The sequence below is a fragment of the Lagenorhynchus albirostris genome, chromosome 2 (assembly GCF_949774975.1).
Source record: "Lagenorhynchus albirostris chromosome 2, mLagAlb1.1, whole genome shotgun sequence".
Taxonomy (NCBI): domain Eukaryota; kingdom Metazoa; phylum Chordata; class Mammalia; order Artiodactyla; family Delphinidae; genus Lagenorhynchus; species Lagenorhynchus albirostris.
Window position 1 is genome coordinate 38,131,557 of NC_083096.1, and position 19,926 is coordinate 38,151,482.

At 44.2% G+C, this 19,926-nt stretch overlaps 1 protein-coding gene across 4 annotated transcripts in view; it reads left to right on the top strand.

Annotated features, from left to right (window-relative positions):
• Positions 1-17,597: 17,597 nt before the first annotated feature.
• Positions 17,598-19,926, top strand: part of UTP25 (UTP25 small subunit processome component) — a 29,433-nt gene continuing 27,104 nt past the window's right edge. For 3 of the 4 annotated variants that reach the window (XM_060130706.1, XM_060130713.1, XM_060130721.1), the window contains exons 1-3: positions 17,598-17,764; positions 18,917-18,956; positions 19,657-19,888. In XM_060130706.1, the coding sequence (XP_059986689.1) occupies positions 17,658-17,764; positions 18,917-18,956; positions 19,657-19,888 (379 nt within the window). In that variant the 5' untranslated portion in view covers positions 17,598-17,657. The remainder of the gene's footprint in view (positions 17,765-18,916; positions 18,957-19,656; positions 19,889-19,926) is intronic. The other variant, XM_060130730.1, reaches the window with a different exon arrangement.

A 19,926-nucleotide genomic window follows, 5' to 3' on the forward strand; every position in this document is an offset into this window, starting at 1 on the left:
GGTGAACAACTCTTGTATCACTCTACTGAAGAATCAATGAAAGGGAATAAAGCCGGAGGAATTAAGGTAGAGATCAGGAGGAAATTTCTGGCTCTTCAAATTATGAGAGCTGGCAATAGGCCACCCTGAAGTCTCCGTTGCTTGAGACATACCTCATCTGCTTGGTCTGAGGAAGAAGAACACCTTGTGAGTCCCTGCAAGGGCTCTAGAGGAATCAGTTCTTCTATGTTCTCAAAAGAGCTGTCACGGGATTCAGACATCCCCAGTATGGCTTGAGCCTGCAGTGTTCCCAGCATTTTGCCCTATGTCCCTGCTCAGGTGAGGCATTACTGAGTCACTTGTGAGCCTGAGTTTCAGGCAGTGAGATGTACGTTTGAGCACAGAGGCCGTGATTCACAGCTACAGGGAATCAGGGAATTTCCCTCTCTGGCTCCCAGGCAACTCTTACCTGGTGAGGAGGGGTCTTTTTCACCACCCTGTGGCTTTAGCCTCTGCAGTATCAAACATATGACAATAAAGCCCAAATGTGACCCAAATCCCACCCTCTTCTTGGCAGAGTAGAGGGCATGGCAACTGGAACCTTTCCCAATGGCTCGGTATAGTGGAGAGTGTTCCTGGAATCAGTGACAACAAATAATCTCAGAGACTGGGCTGCACGTCAGTGGAGCTGCTGAAGAAGGGGTATTAGGGACTTCAAGCTAAACAATTCAATTCTGTGCTCTCTCAGAGGAACTCAGACCCCAGCCAGCCTCTGGAAGGCAATTCTGGAACCCATCAGGTCTACCCCCAGTCCTTTCTGTGCCCTGGTTTATCTCTGGCTCCATCAAGTGTTCCAAGGTACTGGGGCCACAGGTGGGCCTAACGCATTGCCTGAACAACAACCTAAATTGTAGTGCACATTGGTGTTGCCCCTTCCTCTGTCCCCTTACCCTCCATAGACTGCATCCCAGAATGCAATCCAAATCCTAGAATCACTGAGATTTCTGCAACGGAAGCTGCAGCAGAAATCCATAAATGAATCTCACTTTCCAACCCAGACAATGAAACAGACTTTGGCTTGGGACTTTAGGAGAATTCTCCACTAAAGTGTTCAGAATTATTTGTTTCTGACTCTCTTCTTAACCTTGGACCAAGCTGCGCACTGGTACGTGTTCTCAGAGAAGCAGCTTTCTTTATTCCAAACTTGGATCTGTATAAGAGGAGGCGGAGGAAAAAGAAGGCTCAGTAACTCCCTTGGAAGTACGTTGCCCACCTGGGGCCCTCCCTCCAAACTTCTTCCCTTCAGTACCAATCTAACAGTCCACTTCCATCTCCCCTGGCAAAGAAAGTTGTCACTGGACCTGCAGATAAAAGAGTCAAACAAGAAGTTACAAGTACCACGAACGTGAGGGTTCATAGTCCTGATTTCAAATATGTTTCCCTGTTGGGACAGAGCAGTGTCTTGACTTTGGTCAGCACCAAACTACCTATCCTGTGATTATCTATGGCTATGATATGAGATCGTGGATATGAAAGCTCTCTGAAATTGGACAAGCGCTGTGTGGATGGGAGGGCTTCTCACTGCTGTTATCTGCTTTTTGTTTCCTCCTGTAAATCATTCTCTCCAGGCCTCAGTCAAGTCCTTGAAGGCAGCAAGGCACAGGCCAGACAGGAACGCCTGTAAGTCGGGAGCTCCTGGCACAGGGCTAGGGGCAGGGTGATCTCCGTGAGCAGCGGAGAATGTGTTGACTTCAGAAAAATGAGTTACCTGGGGATACAGGATCATTGGGGGTCAGTGAGACGAAAAACTGGACTTCTGTTCAGTAAGACTGATTGACCAAATGTGTTTTATCTTGTCTCCCTCCCCAGGCCATTCCAGTAAAATGACAATGAAGGAATAAAAAAAAAGATTTTAACCCACAAGGTTAAGAGAGGACAAAAGCACAGGCGGGGAGATAAGATGGATGAAAGATTTCAACAGAAAATATTAGGAGATGAAATATTATGTTAACAAAAATAAGGAGTGGGGAGGGCTGATATTTTGATTATAAAGGTTTCAGGACTATTTAATTTTTAAAGCAGATATATATAAAATTTAAGAAAAGCATTATTATCAGTATTTTTTTTTAAAGAAAGAAGAAAGAGCACCTGGGACTCAGGAGAGACCTGGGTGTCAGATCTTTCTTTGGTACTTGGTGACAAGCAGAGCTTGTCACCGTCGCTGTCTGAGCCTGAGCCCCTTTATCTGAAGGAGTTGAACAAATCCCACAATCACCTTCCAGTTCTAACAATTCCTAGTTCTACAAGTAAATTATAGAGGCAGCACTGATGTCCTCAGAAAAACAACCTGTGCTTTGGAATTAGTCAAAAGTTGTCTCAGATTTCCCCTCTTTCAATTCCTAGCTGTGTGAGCTGGCTGGGCCTCAGTTTACTCAACTCATGCATGAGGATACTGCCTATTTCTCAGGACTGACAAAAGGATTAAATGAAATAAGTAAAGCAACAAATAAGTAAAGCAGCAAATGTATGTTTTCTCCACTGCTGCACCTCCCATATTTAGGCAAGGATCCTGCATAGTTCTGGGCACCAGGCATTGGTTTAAAACCCGAAGAGTTCAGAAATGGGTTACTCTTATATTTATTCTTGGGGCAGGGAGAATGTGAAGCACCTCATTTCTGTTGATTGTATTAGGGGCAAGGTCCAAGTGTGGATATCAGAGCCTAGTATAATTCCTTTGAGGAGAGGTAGCTAACTAAAGGGCAGACAAGGGAGGGCATGAATGAGAGGTTCTTTGACCAAGTACCCTCCATCCCTCCACCCCTCCACTGTGGGAACTTTCTCTTAACAGTGTCCACATACACAGCCTCAACCTAGATTAGCCTCCTATTCCATTACCTATAGTTCTGCAGAAAAGGTAAAGATGGTGTCCACAGGGATCGCCTCTGTCTTGAGTGGCTCTGGACTGGCGCACTGATTTTCCACACTATGGGCTGCCTTCCACACTAACTTCTCCACATCACTTAAGAATTTGGTTGTATAGCATTCAAACAGGGCATTCGGTCTGGATGCTGCTCCTAGGCACCTACAGCTCGACCCCCCTCCTCAGTTACCACAGTCTGAATCCCAATTTGTCTGAGTTGAACTGAGGCCTACAAGGTGACTAAATGCCATGGAGGGTTAGCCCAATCCAGGAAGAAAGGGAAGATGTACATACAGATATAAGAGTTCAGTGTTGATCTCGTGTAACCCCCGACCACGAGCACATCCGACTCAAGATCAAAAAGGATTTATATCTTTTCTAAGACAGACCCAAACCAGAGCCCTGGGTCCATCCCACATGAGACACCAGCATCATTCCTTCATTCATCCTTCAGTAAATATTTATTCAGCGACTCTTATATGCCAGACAAAATCCCTGCCCTCATGAAACTTACTGCCTCCTATTGTTTTCTTTTATTCCTACTGAAGCCCTCTGTTTAAACTTTCACATGTGTATCCTTCTACTATTGTGGCCCCATCCTATCCCCTACCCTAATCTAGCCTAAGCCCCTTTGTGAGCTCTGATCGGTTTACTGTTCTGGTCAAAAACATTCTGTGATTTCCCAATGTTTATTGAATCAAGAAACTTGATTCACTCATCCAACAAATGTTTATTGTGTGTCTACTATGTGTCAGGCTCTGTTCTAGGTGCTGGGGATACAGCAGTGAGCAAGAGAAACAGATAAAAACTTCTGCTCTCATAGTGCTTATATTCTAGTGGGGGAGATAGACAATAACCAAGATAAACATGTACGATAAGTAAAGCGTGTTAGTTGGTGATAAGTTCTAAGAACAATAAGGCAACAGGTCAGGAAGTGGAGGGGGTGAGGGAGAAGTAAAATTTTAGATATACTAACCAGCAAGAAGAAGACATCTAAGTAAAGATCTAAGAAAATGAAGGAGGGAACCCTGGGGATAGCAGAGGGAATATGGGTCCAGAAAGAGAGGCTGGCAAGTGCAAAGGCCCTGAGGTAAGAGCACACTTTAAAGGATGAGCAGGGAGGTCAGAATGAGGCCCAGTGTCTGGCAGAGTGAGGAGAGAGGGGAGACGGTTGGCATGTGAGATCTGAGATCTAATAGCTGCAGGTTTTACTCTGCTAGAGATAGGGGGCCACTAGGGGTTTTGAGCAGAAAAGTGACGTGGGGTGACTTGTTTTGCAGGATCACTCTAGCTGCTGTGTTTAAAATAAAGAGAAAAGAGAAAATGGCCAAGCAGGGAGATGAGTTGGAAGGCCCCTTGCTGGCCCTCTTCTGTTTGTCCAATCACATCTCTTACTATTCTGCTACCCTGTAGCCCTAACAGACTCTTCTTCCCTGAACACACTTTGCAGCTGCTGACCTATCATCCTTGATGAAGTGGCCTCCGCTTCGAATAATAATAACACCTGGAATAACAGCTGCTACTTATCCAGCATCAATAATTCCATTCAATTTTTTAAAAAGTATTGTCTAATTTCACTTACAGACATTATCTCATTTAATGTTTATATTTTGTCCCCACGTATTGGGAAAGCTGAGGCTTTTTACAAGTTGCCACCAATTCGAAGGTCCCTGGGCCCAACCATAAGATAAAGAACAATTGATTCCCCTTTGGTCTCAAGTAGACCATTTGCATCTTTGAGGGTCTCCAGACCATGTGACCCTCTAGGCATTTCCTCACAGGAAGCCTGCACAAAGGGAGAGGGAGATGTTTAAGATGACCCTTAAATGTCAACATTAATTATCTGGATAGAAAAACAGAAGCAAAGGACATTTAAGGCAAAGAAAATAGCACTGCACAGGTTCAGAGGTACCACATGGGATGGTCAGGAAACTGCAGTTTACTGGTGTGTAGCATTTATAGGGATGCATTAGGCAGGAAACAGATCTGGAAGGCCTTGAATGGAATGTCATATCAAAGAGCTAGACTTTCTCCTATTTACAGTGAGGGAACTTTGAAGGGTTTTAGGTAAACAAACAAGTAAACAAAAATATTGTTTAAGCTTGAACAAGGTAAGAGTGTCCGGGAATGTTGAGGACTGTGTCTACTTGGAAAGCCTGCGTTGCTTTTAAAGGAAGCAGCCAGGGTTCTGGCTGATGGTTGCTGTACAGAAAGACAGGCCCAGTTTTGCCACTGGGAAATCTAGATTTTTATATAAAATCTTCCAATTTTTTATATGTTTGCAACAAGTTTTTTTTAAAAAATTTTGATTACGTATAAAATTTTAATTGTATATAAAACCCCGCATAGCAGCCACCCTCTGGGGGCTTCTGCCTGGAGTATAAGTAACCTCCAGGAGGACAGGGACTTTGTCTTATTTCCACTGCGTTCTCAGTGCTTGCCACAGAGCCTGGCACACAGTAGGTGTTCATACATGTTTGCTAAATGTATATGTATGTGTTAGTTACTAGTATTCGTATTGTACGCTTGAGGAAACTGAGGCTCATGGAGGATAATAGATGACACGGGAAGTGGCCACACTCGGGTTCAAGTTCAAATCTCTGAACTTGGAAATAGACAAAATGTCTTGCAAGAAAGATGGATTAAGATAGTCTAAGAGTAGAAGAGTAGAAACAGCTCTTCGTCACACCCTTACACCGCCCCCCATCCCCTATCCAGGATGTGGGGACAGCTCAGATGTCCTGTGTGTGGCTCCCACTTGATTTTAACCCCCTGGGAAACTTCTGATCCCGTTCTCTGGGACTGTTTTCCCTCTCTTATCTTATTCAGACCTAGGAATCAGAGATGAGGCAGCCCACTCACCACCTGTCCCTCCCCAGCACAGTGACATCTGTAAAACGTTGAGTTGCTAGCAGTAGCAGTTTCTTCTGGGTATTTCAAATCCAAACAAGGACCCACCAGATCTTGCTGGCCAGGATCCTGGACAACTAAATCCCTAGGGGTACCAGGTAGCTATAAGGTAGCTTTTTCTGATCTAGTTCACTCTTTTACAAACATTATTAGCAGAGCTGCTCATGGCTGCTGCATAAGTAGAAATGAAAGGAGGTGGGCTGTACAGCAGAAACTAACACAACATTGTGAAGTAATAAAAATTAATTTTAAAAAAAGAAAGAAATGAAAGGAGGTGGGAAAACAATAGAGCCAGTGAAGGGGGATTTGGGGAAATAGAATATCAGTGGTTGAGCCTTCTAAAATCAGAGTCAGGCTAAGACCTACTCAGTTGACATAAAATCAATCCTTCCTTCCTTTCCCTCTTTCTTCCTCTCTTCCTCCCTTCATCTAATCAGACAGTAGTTTAGTCAGTCAAGAAACATTTGTTGTTCAGTGTTCAACAGACTCCCATAATTGGCAGGTGATGATTTGAATGATGCCCGTGAACTGTGTCACATTTTATTCATATATTCATACACTTTCAATTTATTAAGAAGGGATAAGGAGAGAAGGAGACACTAGCGTGTTTTGCCAACTATTACAATTCGCAGGGGAAAGCTGTTGTTGTTCCTCTATACAATTCTGAGAGTAATTTACCAATTTCTGGACTCTTTCCAGAATCTTGTATTTGAAGGTACAGTCACGGCTCAGTGCTCTGCTTTCTGAACCAGAACCCCATGCACTGCATTGCTGGCCAGTCAGTTCATCTTGCACACATTCATTTTCCTTAAATGGATTTATTTTCAAGTCCATCAGGGGATTTTTCTTAAATTTAATCTTTAAAAGAGTCTTATCCAAGGTAAATGGATAAATTACCAGCTGGTAAATGGCGAGTAGGAAGCTGGCCAGGCCCGATCTGCCTGGCTCTGTGTCCTTTGCATTAGGTCATGGAGGGGAACCCAAGCTTTGGAATGTTAATCTTGCCCACGGGCCTGAAGTAATATCCCAGGATGTGAATGTGCATGACCATCTGTCTGTCCTGGGGGCGTGAAGAAGGCAAGACGCTCTGTCCTTGACCCTGACTGACTGAACCCAGGGGCTGGATCTGGAGGTTTAGGGGCCTGGGAACCTCTCTCTAAGTGCTTCAATGTCTGCAGGCCCCAAGAGTTTCGCTGTTTCATAGCAGGCATGGCCACCTCCCAGTTGCTATTCTGCGCTGTGGCAAGTGCCAGCTTGTCTTCCCTTCCCGCCCAGCCTGGGAAACCGGAGGCATTTCTAGCTCAGGCCCGGACCCGTCCTGGTGGCCTGGATTCCACCGCCTAGGCAGAAAGCTCATCTCAGCCCAGGGACCATTTCTCCCTGGGTTTTGTCACAGAGGAATTTCTATTCCAGAAGTTCAGGGCGATGGGGGTGGGTGGGTGGCCACAGGCTTCTTCTCGCTTAAGCTACAGAGTGGTGGGGTGGATATCAGTGTGTAGAGAAGGAAAGAGGGGAGGGAAGGGAAGCTTGAGACATTCCATCCCTGAGGTTGTTTCATCCCCAAATCCAAGGCAAATAAGGGAGTTGGGAAGGCTGGACTGTCTTCCCAGCAGCCCAGTCCTGAGTCCCTGAAAGGAGGACTTTCTCACATTCCTACAGGAGGGTGGGAAAGAGGCTGGGTCTGGGCAGGTCTGGAGAGCACCTGTTCCCTGTGGCTTTGGGGGAACACGCCCCGACTTGCTGAGCTCTCAGGTAGGAGTCTCTGGGTAGGAAGCCCAGCCTCTGATTGTGCAGGGGCTGTGTGTGCGTGTGTGTGTGCGACAAATAATTGTTTAGTGCATCCATGCGCTTTTTGCTTAAATGAAATTCAAATTTAACTGAACTTATCTGGCAACCCCAATATAGGAGGCAGGACTCGGCTGAACTGGACTGAGGCTGACACTCCATCCCCCTGTCTCTCCAATTTCAGGGAGGCAAGGGCCAGTTTCTGGACACATAACCCTGTTTTGACCTGCTCCCCATCCTGAAGCAAGAGAATTCCTTGGGCATTGCCTGTCCCACACAGCTAGGGCCCCTCGGACTTCAGACTTCAGTTCTGAAACTCCAGAGACTTTCATGTCAACCGGTAATGCTCCATCCTGGAGTCCCTTTGAAGATGAAAAGCTCTCCTGAGAACTGAAGTGCTGTTATTGTAATTAACATAATTAACAGCACTTTTGCTCATAGCCCTGTAGGAAACTGGCTATGTAAGAAATACCTACCTCACTCTCCCAGGAGATGGCCAACCTCTTCTAATCCAATACGAGGGTAGATGTCCCTGCCAGCCCCAGTCCCTGCTCCCACCTACCCTGACTTAGCCTTGTCTTTTTCCTTGTTCAGATGGTTTTTCACTACAACAAGGCACCCGGCTCTCCAGGCACAGTAGCCACCCTCTCCTGGGAGATGTCTGTGCCTTCTTGATGAATGGTAAAGCCTGGGGTAAAGCCTTTTGGTAAATGGTAAAAAGCCTTCCGTCCGGTCTACCCTAGCTCTGGAACGGACAGAAGGGGTGCCAGCTGCTGCCATCTCACTTCTCAACCCAAATGCCCGACCACTAGGAGCAAACTCTTCCTTAATGCCAGGAATCAGGTTGTTGCTGTGTAGAGTGGCCATGTGGGAGGTATATAGCATTTCCTTCTGAAGGTAGCTGGTCACACAATGGTAACCAGGGCAGCTAAAGGTCATGCCCAGAGGCCTTGTCCAGAGTCTGTTGTCTTCATTATTTATTTCTAGGGGTGCATCCTTCTGCTTTCCCCACGGAGGTGATCAACTCTTGCACAGGAAGAGCCAGAGCATTCCATTCCCTAAAGGTGTAGCATAGAGGAGATACTCAGCATTACTAATTGGGTTGCGAAAAATTGATGTTTGTGATAGACCAAAGAAGCATGTCTGCCTCTCTCTGGATTCCCAGGGCTCTTAGCAGCTCTCTCTGAGTTTCCTGACATACCTACTGTATGATTTTTATCTGGCCTGTTATGTGATTGTAAAAACGTACAGAAGTGTTCTATGTTGTTACTATCGGCAGTGCAAGGCCTCTGCCCAAACTGGCTGAAGGTTCAAGAATTTTAGACAGTTGACTCTGATGACGGCTAGAGGTTATAAAATTTCCCTGTCACCCCAAATCTGTCTTCAACATCTTGGTATTGTCCTACCCTAGACTCTCTTAGGAAATCACAAGAAGGAAAATTAGAGTCCTGGACCTCTGTAGAATGTGCTCTCAGGTCTTTATAGCCTGTTCCTCTCCCCACAACATACATACACACACATACACACACACACTCATCCGTGAGTGGCAGAGTCAACTCCTCCCCACCTTCCTATTTCATTCAGTTTAATTTAATAGGAACTTATGCTTAGACAGCAAATGATGCTCAATAACAATAATGGCTCATATTGAGCTTTGTAGATCTAGTCTCTTTGAGATTCAGAGTCACCAGGACATGTCAGATGAACTAGAGGGGCCCTGACAAGGCTCAATGACAGACAGTTGTGACAAGGCCATTGAAATGACCTTCACCGTAAGACAGTAATGACCTAGGGCCTGGAGCCCATCATAGGGGTGAGTTGGCTCTGGGAACGGCATGAGGCTGACGCTGAAGCCTCCTTCCAACCCACCTGCCTTGACACTATGGGTGTGCCAAGGGAAATGGCCATGCACTCAAGTGAAGAACTCGGACCCTAAAGAGCTATACCACTGGGAGCTAGTGGCATGCCTGAGACTGAGTATAACAAATTGGGGGGAGCTGGGGGAGGGCACAGGGAGAGCTGGGGAGAATGTCTGCTCTTGCCCCCTGGAGCACAGCCAGGCTTCAGCAGTGACTGCTGATGAATGTAACCAGGACTGACCCTTTGGACTGGGTCAGCATCATTGAGAGACTTGGCCAAACCAGAGGGAAGACTGAACTCCTTGCTAATCTACTCATGGAGAAACTTGGTGTCTTAGTCCATTTGGGCTGCTATAACAAAATACCAGAGACTGGGTGGATTATAAACAACAGATATTTATTTCTCACAGTTATGGAGGCTGGGAAGTCCAAGAAGATTTGGTGCCTGGTGAAGACCAACTTCTAGGTTCTTAGAAGGCCATCTTCTTGCTGTGTCCTCCCATGGTGGAAGAGACGAGGTTGCTCTCTGGAGTCCTTTTCATAAGGGCACTAATCCCATTCATGAGGGCTCCACCTTCAGGACCGAATCACTTTCCAGAGGCCCCAGCTCCTGCTACCATCACATTGGGCGTTAGGATTTCGACATATGAATTTGGCAATGGGGCGCGGGGACACAAATATTCAGTCCATTGTACTCAGTGTCGTTGGGATTCCTACTTTAAAAGAGACTTGGTCCCTTTAGTTAAAGGCTGAAGTACAGGGACAACTTTGAAGAGCAGTTATTCTTCAAATAATATATACCCTTCATAGGAAATAAACCTTAACTATCTTTTCTAAGAGAAAAGGCTAGTGTTTTCTTCATTTTTGAATCAGGGCTACACAATTGTCTCATTTTATTTTCTTTTAATGATTCTTCACAGTCTTTTTGTTTTGGGAAGAACAAACACTGGTTCCTGGGTATATTCCTTGCTGGTTGAAGAGAATGTCCTCCTTGGGTCCCAGCTAACAATGCTCAACACTTACCCATGCTGCCCTCATCTCTTTTCCTGCCTTGTCCCAGATACATTCACTGTCATCCACACCAGCCATCAAAGAGACTATAGTACAGTTACTTTAGGATTGGAGGACACAATGATCCAAACATGCATCTGGCTCCCAAATCCCCTCTTCAGGCAGAGCTGGAGGAGCTCTAAGTCTGCAGAATGCAGGTAGTCCGCCTTCAACACTGACTTACAAGCAGCTTTGCAATCTGCCTTTGTGGAATTTTCAGTGCAAGTGTAAACTCATGAAGGACATCTTTAGCTGCAAACTTTATTTCTAAAATTTTTAGCTCTAGTCAGAATAAATGCACAGAGAGGAAAACAAGGAGAAATAAAAACCACAAGAAGATGCTAGAAATCTTCTTCATGAGAAATGTATGGTTGTTCAATATGTGAAAGGCTGACATTCTTGGGGCTTCACTATCTGAATAAGACAAGCTGCCTCCAAAATGGAAGGTAAATCATCGCCCAAGGAAAAAGATTAAGATCACTGAAGCCTCCCACACCAGATGTAACAGGCTGGGCAGTTAAGCCTGTGATGGGAGAACCACACCAGGGAGTGATTTGCTAACAGTCAAAAGTGGGAGAACATAGCAGTTGCTGTCAATTTGGGCTAAGAGGCAATTATAGATTCAATTTCATTCAAGATGGTAATTCTTAACTTCTTTTTTTTAATGTAGGACCGTAGTCTATATCCTGAGGATTTCCCCCCCACTTCTTTTCTCCTAAAGAAAAGCATTCTCATAAACTGTCATGTAGGTTAACTGGTGGTGCTCAGAAGAGTCATGAATTTTACAGGCAAAATGGCACGTAAAGGTGAATGAGAAAAAAAAGAAAGCATCACATTTAAGTCACGTCATCGCAGCCTGGATTAATCACTCCTCCTCTGTTCTCTCGGTGCATGGCTCATACTTTCATTCAAGAATTTATCGTGTTGTGATGTCATGGACAATCATCGGCTTCTAGGACTCCTCCTTCCCTCAGGACTCAGCTCCCTGAGGCCAGGGCCTCTGTTTTATTCTTTCTCATAAACTCCCTTGCCACTCCATATATGCCCAGTGTACATTAATGCGCTATCAGTGATTACTGAACAAATACCCTCCAGGTCCTATACTAGTTCCAGTGGCATATATGAAGTGTAAACTCATTTTGTACTTACTGTGATGGAGATTTGAATCCAGATCCAACTGAGTCCAGTACCCTCAGTCTTAAGCCCTTTGTAAACCTGCCTTTCCTGAGAAGGATGGATCAGTGAATGGGAGACGATATCAGCTTTCCTGCTCCCCAAAGGGCTGCTTCTTCTCCATCACGTTGCTGGTTCTTCCTCATCCCCCCACCCAGCCCCTGAAATTAACAAGGCCCCAGGGTTCAGTTCTCAGGCTCCTTCTCTGTATTTACACGTCATGATCTCATTCAGTCTCATTTATAGGCTGACCACTCCCATTTGGGCATCCTGGACTCTCCCCTGAATCCCAGATGTGCATGCATATTTGACTACCTCCTGGACCTCTTCACTTAGATGTCTAACAGCAACCTCAAAGTTAATGTGTGATTTGAATGATCTTGACATTCTTTTTTTTGATATACCAAAGTAATAAATGCTGTTTATGACTTCTTTAAGTTTACATAGTGCTCCAACATATTAATACCCTCTGAGCTTCAAAAAACCAAATACATTTACAGGAGTATTATCAGTCACCAAAATGACAAGGAAGGAAACTTTACCTTGCGAGAATGCACAGATGTTCTCATTAAGGTAGTATTGACCCAGACGATCATTTTAGTATCTGTCAAGATGGATATAAGCATCTCTGAGCCCCAGGAACAGAGGAAGAACAGAAGCAATTAACAGCAATGGGGAGCACGGCCCATTAGCTTGGCCCCTACGATCCCCTCATGTTGTATCCACGCCCCACACAGGAACTAGCATGGATGGCGTGGATTTCACAAAGTGAATTCACTACAGTCTCCACTGAGGATAATTCTATCAGGAGAGACTTGAAATACTAGTTTCAAGAAATGTTGAGAAGTGGGAGGAAGCCTTTGGTAAAAACATGAGAAAGTCTCCAAAGTCTTTTGGAAGTGGGCAGCATCAGTAGCGAATCAGCTGCTCCAGGAAGGCGTCGGAAAGGAAGATTTAATGTCCTTGTCACCCATACAGACGTCACCGTGATTTCGCTAAAGTCCAAATCGGTTCACATAACCCCCTTGCTTGAAATCCTTTAAGGGCTCCTCACCTTACACGGGATTGGGCCTCAATGCCCCAGCAAGGCACGCAAGGCCTTTAGTGGGCTGAATCCTCACCTGTCCGTCTCTCCAACCTCTCTACTCCCACCCACCCACCTCAGCAACAGGGACCACAGACAGTTCTCCAAACACATCTTTCCACCTTGCTCATGCTACTCCCACTCCCTGGAACCTTCTTTCCCAGGAAACCCTGACTCAGTGCATCCTCTGTGCAACTCCCCATGACCTTTCCTCTCTCCTCCACAGCAAGAGGAGCTCCTTTATCTTCTGGGTTCCTAAAACCCTTTGTAGACACCCTTCTAATCTAGCCCATGACAACATAATTATTTGTTAATTGCTTTGTTTCCCCAAAGGTCTTCAAGGGGAAAGCCTGAGGTCTGAGCTTTCTAAATCCTTAATGCCTAACATTATAACAGGAACATAGTAACTGTTTAGAAAATGATGAATGAATGAAGGTTTGCCTGCTAAGCCTCTGTCAGAAAAATGTGAAAAACAGAATGTAGTTACACCAACATTCCACTAGAGGGAGGGATGTAAAACTTTATCCCCTCTAATGTAGCATTTTAGCCTTGTTCTCAGTCAGATGAATATAATCTGATAAAATATTTCAGTTTTAGGCTAGACCTAATATAAAACAACCTCTGATAAGCTTGAGGAAACGTAATTATTACAGGTCACTCTATGCCAGGCTCTGGGTTTGACAATGGGTAGTTCTTCTGGGTACAGATGAATAGAAAGGGTAGGCACTATATATAACAGTGTTTTACATTTTCAAGTTATGTAGAGTGCATTGAAACGCATTACAGAGCTTTTCTCTTTTCAGACATAATCTTGTTATCTAAAACATGCTCCACCTAGAAAGCTCATTGCTCCTTACACAATAAACGCTGTGGAATCCGATGACTACCCAGTTTTTTAATTTCCTGTTGCCCTATATCCCTCATATCCTGTCTTGAACACACACACATGCTGTTCATGAAGTCAGCTGAAACAATTCATACAGCCTAAAATCTAGAATCTAGATTAATCTCAAGTTCAATACCGATGTTCAATGAACGTGACAGACTGACAAACACTCAAGGGCAGCAGATGACCCTCCCCCCCAGCTCCCAACCCCCAGCAGCCCCAAAACCCCGACCGAGCTGCTTCCTTAGCGCCCAGCATCTATCAGTTTAGCATTTATCACAGTGTATCCTAACAGTCTGCATACTTATCCATACCTGGGTGAGGCTGAGAGCTCCTTGAAGAGGCTGGACTGATCTTACTCTTTTCCCCAGCCTCAGCTGCTAGCACAGCACCTGGCACATGGTGTTTAGTACATTTTTTTAAATGAATAAATGAGCTCATTTCATTATACGGGTAGCAAGAGACTGATTTCTGCCAGCAGTCTCAGGAAGAGGCTGGATGGCTTTGGGGTGTATACAGACATGTATGCATACGTGTGGTGGAGGAGACTGTCTGATTTGAGGCATCTAGCAGACAGCTGTGTGGGTGCACACACACCTTCCCCAGAATCTTCCCAAATCAGTAGCTAAGGTGTCGGAGCTTTCATAATTAGAGAGTCATACCTTTGGATTATTTATGGCTCCTTGTCAACATATCTTGAACACATGTGCCCTTGTCATCACTTATATTATCACATAAATTTCAAAACTCAAACTTCCGCAGCATCTGATCTGTATCCTCAAATTGTGCTCCTTCCCCACCTTCCCATTCCTGCTCTGTTGAGAATCTCAGATAGACTCCTGTTTACTTTCTGTGGTTTGTATTAGGGCATAGTTTGTCTTTTCAAATACATCACCATATGTCAAATAAGCTCTTTCAAATCATATACACCATAATATTTGCAAGGGATTAAAACACATCAATTTGTATAATTCCATGAGTTCATAATGATACTAAAAATTTTTTTGAAAACTTGATTGGTCAACATTAGAAGATCTAGTGAATTGACTCCTTGTGTTGAAAATTAGTAAATGAAGGGAGAGAATCAAGCATTTCTTCTGCTTTTCCTATACAAACAGCACCACTGGGTAAGCAAAATTTAGGGGAAGGAAAAGCTTGCTTTCATAGAAATAGTCCAGCAAGTAAGTGAAGAAGAAATGATAGAATATCACCTCATGATAGAATTAGAATGTGACCTCTAATGAATGAACGAATTTAGACATTGACTACCGATGACTGGTAACATCACAGAATGAAAGGCAACCAGACGGTATACGCCTCCTGATGGAAGTATAAAATATTAGCTATAATGAAATCTGATCAAAGTTCTAAATCCCACAATGTATTCACGAGAAACACAGAGAACAGCAGAACATGTTCAACTAACAGTGTAAAAAAAAAAAAAAAGACGACAATTATGAGACAATCAGAAATCTGAATACTGACTGGTTATATGATGATATTAAATAATTGTTATCACCTTTTTTTTTAGGTGAAATAGTGCCATTGTAGCTATGTTAAAGAAAGAACCCTTATCTTTCAGATATTTAAAAATAAATATTTACAGATAAAATAATACAATGTCTGGGATTTGCTTCAAAAATAATATGGGGGCAGGAGTTAGGGATAGTGTGTGGGCATATAAATGAAACAAGATGGCCTTGCATTGAAGCCGAGGGATGGGAACATGGGAGTGTGTTATACTGTTCTGTCTACTTTTGTATATACTTGAAATTTTCCAAAGAAAAAGTTTTTAATAAAGAAAAACTAACACTTTTCTGAATATTCTGACCATCTTGTCCTAAGGGACAGCCACCCCCCTCCCACCCCTTGAGATCGTTATCCTAGGGAGTCTCCCCGAATTGAAAATACCCAAGTAACATTAATTCATCAGCCTCTCTTTACAAGCTAGTACAAAAGATTATTTCCTGGACTGTTTTTACCCCTGAAAATACTGAGTCCCTGAGGGCAAAGGTCAAAGAAAACCCTGCAGGAGGGAAAAGGAAGGGCTGAGTGTGGGAAGAAGAAAGGGAAGAACAAATTTTGCCTTTATTACAATTTTCCCAGGGCCTTCACTAGTTGGCACATGCATCTTCTTTGTGTGGGTTTTACTAAGAGAACTTTCACTGGAGGCATGAAAAATATGTTTAAATTCCGAACTCTCAGGTTAAAATTTCACAAAGCATCCCCTTTTATGTTGTCAAAGGCTAATATAAATATTTTCAGAAGCGGGCTCAGTGAGCCAATGATGAGACCACTTGGGTGGAGCTAGGGCACAGTTCTGTCTGAACCTGGGAACAGTCTAGACCTGTCCATAGGACTACAATGACATGGAAACCAGGAGAGAGTAAAGAGTCACATCAAATGCTCAAGAGTATAGCTTTTCATAGCAGATCTCTGGAAGAACACCAAGAAACTGGTTGCCTCTGGGGAGGGAAGCTGGGGCACTTGGAATAGGGTGGGAGGAGAAAAAACATTGTATGACTTTATTGTCATAGCGCCTTAGTATGTATGATGACATTTGCAAACAGCCTTTTGTTGACATAAGTGACTGTACTTTTTATCTTGAAATTAGACAGAAGACAGATGTCTCTTTGTTTATAGGTTCCTTGGCTGGGCCGTCTGCTGGCACTACCTGCTGTTTGCATATTTTCTTGATACTCCCTCCCTTCGCCTCCCTACCCCACCTTAACCTCCCAGAATCTAACCACAAAAATAGGATTTTAATGGTTCTAGTGCGACTTCTATAGGTGTGACATGGTATTGGACAAAGCTCAGATTCTCTCACAGACGCTCCTCTAATAGCAGAGCCAGTGAACACTGTCTTTGATGGCTCCTATTTCACCTTATTCAGGTGAATTCTGTGGTTTATGATTGACATTGTAAGTTACTATTAGAAAAAAAGTGTCTCTGCGTTTATCCTGTGGTTTTTAAGTATCTCTGCACACTCTGCCTGTCTCTAGAGTATTCAGTCCAGTTGCATGGTTTTTTCCTCTTTGTTTAATGAGATTATTATTTACTTGCATTAAAATGTACCCATTTTAAAGGTACAGTATGATTAATTTTGGTAATTGTATACAAGGTGTAACCACCACCACGATCCAGATATAGAAAAGTTACTTACCCTTTAAAAGTTTTCCATCCCAATTTGCCCCAATTCAGTTTTGAGACACTTTACTGAGTTTTACTGCTTTCTCTAACATCGACTCTCGGGTGATTTAGGAAAGGCACTTTACCTCTCTGGATGTGTTTTTGCTTTTATAACATGAAAAATGCCAGAAGAGATTTGTTACCAGGGGCCCTTACAATACTTTCAGAAAATGAGGGGGTAGGGTAAGGGCGGGAATCTCAGCCTTGCGTCCCCATTCTTCACATAGCACACGCATGTGGCAGATCCTAGTGGGAAAAGCCTGTGGTCGCCTGTGGTTTCCATCTCCTCTCTTGCTAGTGTGTATGTAACCTTTTGTAAGCATCAGCTTTCTCATCTCCAATATCAGGCTTATTAACAAGGCCTATTTGTTTACTATTGTGAGGATGAACTGAGATGCGCCGGCAGCCTTAAATGTTAGTTGGTATTTGTATTATGGCATAATATAAAGGCACTGCATTTAACCATCTCGGTTACTACACGTTTATGCAGTCTGATTCTCACAGCCAAAACAGACGCACAAAGTACACTCACCCATTTACCCACCTGGGGAAGCCCAAAGCCTGCCTGCCGGCCTTCCTTACAGGGCTCGGAGAAAAGCTGCGCACGTGTGCATGTGCTTCCAAAGAGTCTCGCTAGGAGACGGAACGGGAAACAGGAAGTTCTAACGCCTGTCGTACAAGCGCGACGTAAAGCGGGTCTGCTTTATGGCACCGTGCTTCCGCCGTAAAGCGCCGTCGGAAATCCCGCGTGAGTGGGTTGACGAGACTACTTCCAGGTGAAAAGCGCGAGTCTTGGAAGTTGGATGACTTGACGTCTCCCCCATGGGCAAGCGCAGGAGCCGGAGCCAGAGCCAGCTGCTCAACTCCCTAACCAAAAAGCAGAAGAAGCATCTAAGGGATTTCGGCGAGGAGCATCCCTTCTATGACAGGTATGGAGAGGCAAGGCTGGGACTGGCGCTGCCGGCGTCCTTTCCCGGTGGGAGCCCGCGTGTCCCCGCGTTTGGTCCGCCGGTGCCCCGGGGATAGTGACAGGGCAGCTCCCGCGCTGCCCCGGCGCCGGCCTAGCTCGCCCGGGGATCCTGGCGGCTTCCCGCCTGAGATGGGGTTCTTCACCGGTCTTTCTACCTTTTGATTAGCCGGTAGCTTTATGCTAGACGGCACGCCTCCTGTGTGGCGACTGGGCAGAGATTTTATAAGCTTGTTTTCGTTTTATATGTTTTTAAAGAATTGCTTGGGGGCTTCCCTGGTGGCGCAGTGGTTAAGAATCCGCCTGCCAACGCCGGGAACAGGGGTTCGAGCCCTGGTCCGGGAAGATCCCACATGCCGCGGAGCAACTAAGCCCGTGCGCGCGCCACAACTATTGAGCCTGAACTCTAGAGCCCGCGAGCCACAACTACTGAGCCAGGGTGCTGCAACTACTGATGCCCGCGAGCCTAGAGCCCCTGCTCCGCAACAAGAGAAGCCACCGCAATGAGAAGCCCGCGCACCGCAACAAAGAGTAACCCCCTCTCGCCACAACTAGAGAAAGCCCGGGCGCAGCAACGAAGACCCATAGCAGTCAAAAATAAATTAAGTAAATAAGTTAAAAAAAAAAAAAGAATTGCTTGGGACCCTCGACATCACCGATCTTTTCAATGACAATGAGGAAACTAATGTTTGGGTAGTTGTGGGTTCCTCTATAAGTGTCCAGACTCTCAGTTATGATCTTAGCGCTGATCCCACCACTTTGAGCTGCTTTATCAACAGTTAGAAGGATAGTCTACTTAAGAAACTTGCTAGAAAAGGTGAACCCCGAGGGCTTTTATTTGCCAAAATTTCCCATCTTTTGGATGAGAGCCTGTTACTGTGTGACTGTAGTATTTGTCATGTGGTCTTGTTAGACTTTTTCATTTGTCTATTATTATCTGTTTGGCATATTGTTACAAAACCTGTCCAAATGCATATGGAGTTTTTACTTGACAATAGATATAATGTATTTATAACGGTATAGTCTGCCATGTTCATTTAAAGTTGTATCATTAGACTTTTCCTAATTGCTACATGCTAGTAGTTAAAGTTTAACATTACCTGTTTCTTCTCAGGGTTTCCAGAAAGGGAGCAAAACCACAGACTTGTCAACTGGTAATGCTTTATAACTTCTTTATGATAGTTGATTCTGGACTGTTACTTTTAAGATTATATATAGTAATAAAGTTTGGCTACATTTCCACTTTTTTTATTTTAGATGTAAGCTATATTTTAGTAATATTGCTTAGTTTTAAGTGCAGATGTCTGTTAAAATGCCATTGTGATAACTAATATAGTATAGAGTATGAAACTGTCCTGAGAGATAAGCCTGTTAGAACCTGTTAAGGAAGCTTACCAGAGGGCTCTTGGTGAATCCTAAGAGGGAGCGTCTTGTTTGCTTAACATAAAATAGAGTGCAAAATCATCAAAGGTCTTATTTCATTACCACAGACTCAAAAATAAACTACACTTTTTTGTTGTAAGTTTTCCTGTTGCTCCTTTAAAGGTGCCACATGTCTGACACATAGGTTAGATCGCCTTATAACCTAAAGCTCCATGTGTTTAGTTTGCTGTCTTTCCATGTGGAACATTAGCAGTTCAAAGAAGAGGAAGAGCTTCTAGAATCATAGCTAGATTAGCTGTTTTAAACAAATTTGATGCTAGATTTGGTTGAATAGATAGGATTGCGTATTTGCAGAAAAGCTAGTGTTTATTTAGAAAAGTCTGAACTTGGTTCCACTGTGGGCCTGATAGTCGTGGGGTAGCAACAAGCACAATATAATTTTTGTTTTTAAAATCCCCATTTTCCTTTTAGTCAGAGAGTTTAGATACTTCAAGTTCTGAAAGTGAAGCAGAGAGTGAACCAGAACAAGTTTCTGGTTACAACAGACTACTTGCCACATTAAAGGATGTTTCCAAGGAAGATGAGGAAGAGGAAGAGGAAGAAGACAGTGTTATAGATGAGACAGAAATGAATCTTGAAGATGGCGATAGTGACATCAGTGTGGAGGAAGAGACGGCAGTAGCGTCTACTGACGTGCAGAAGAGTAAGTGTCTTTGATGTGGGTTTATCATCTTTGCAGGG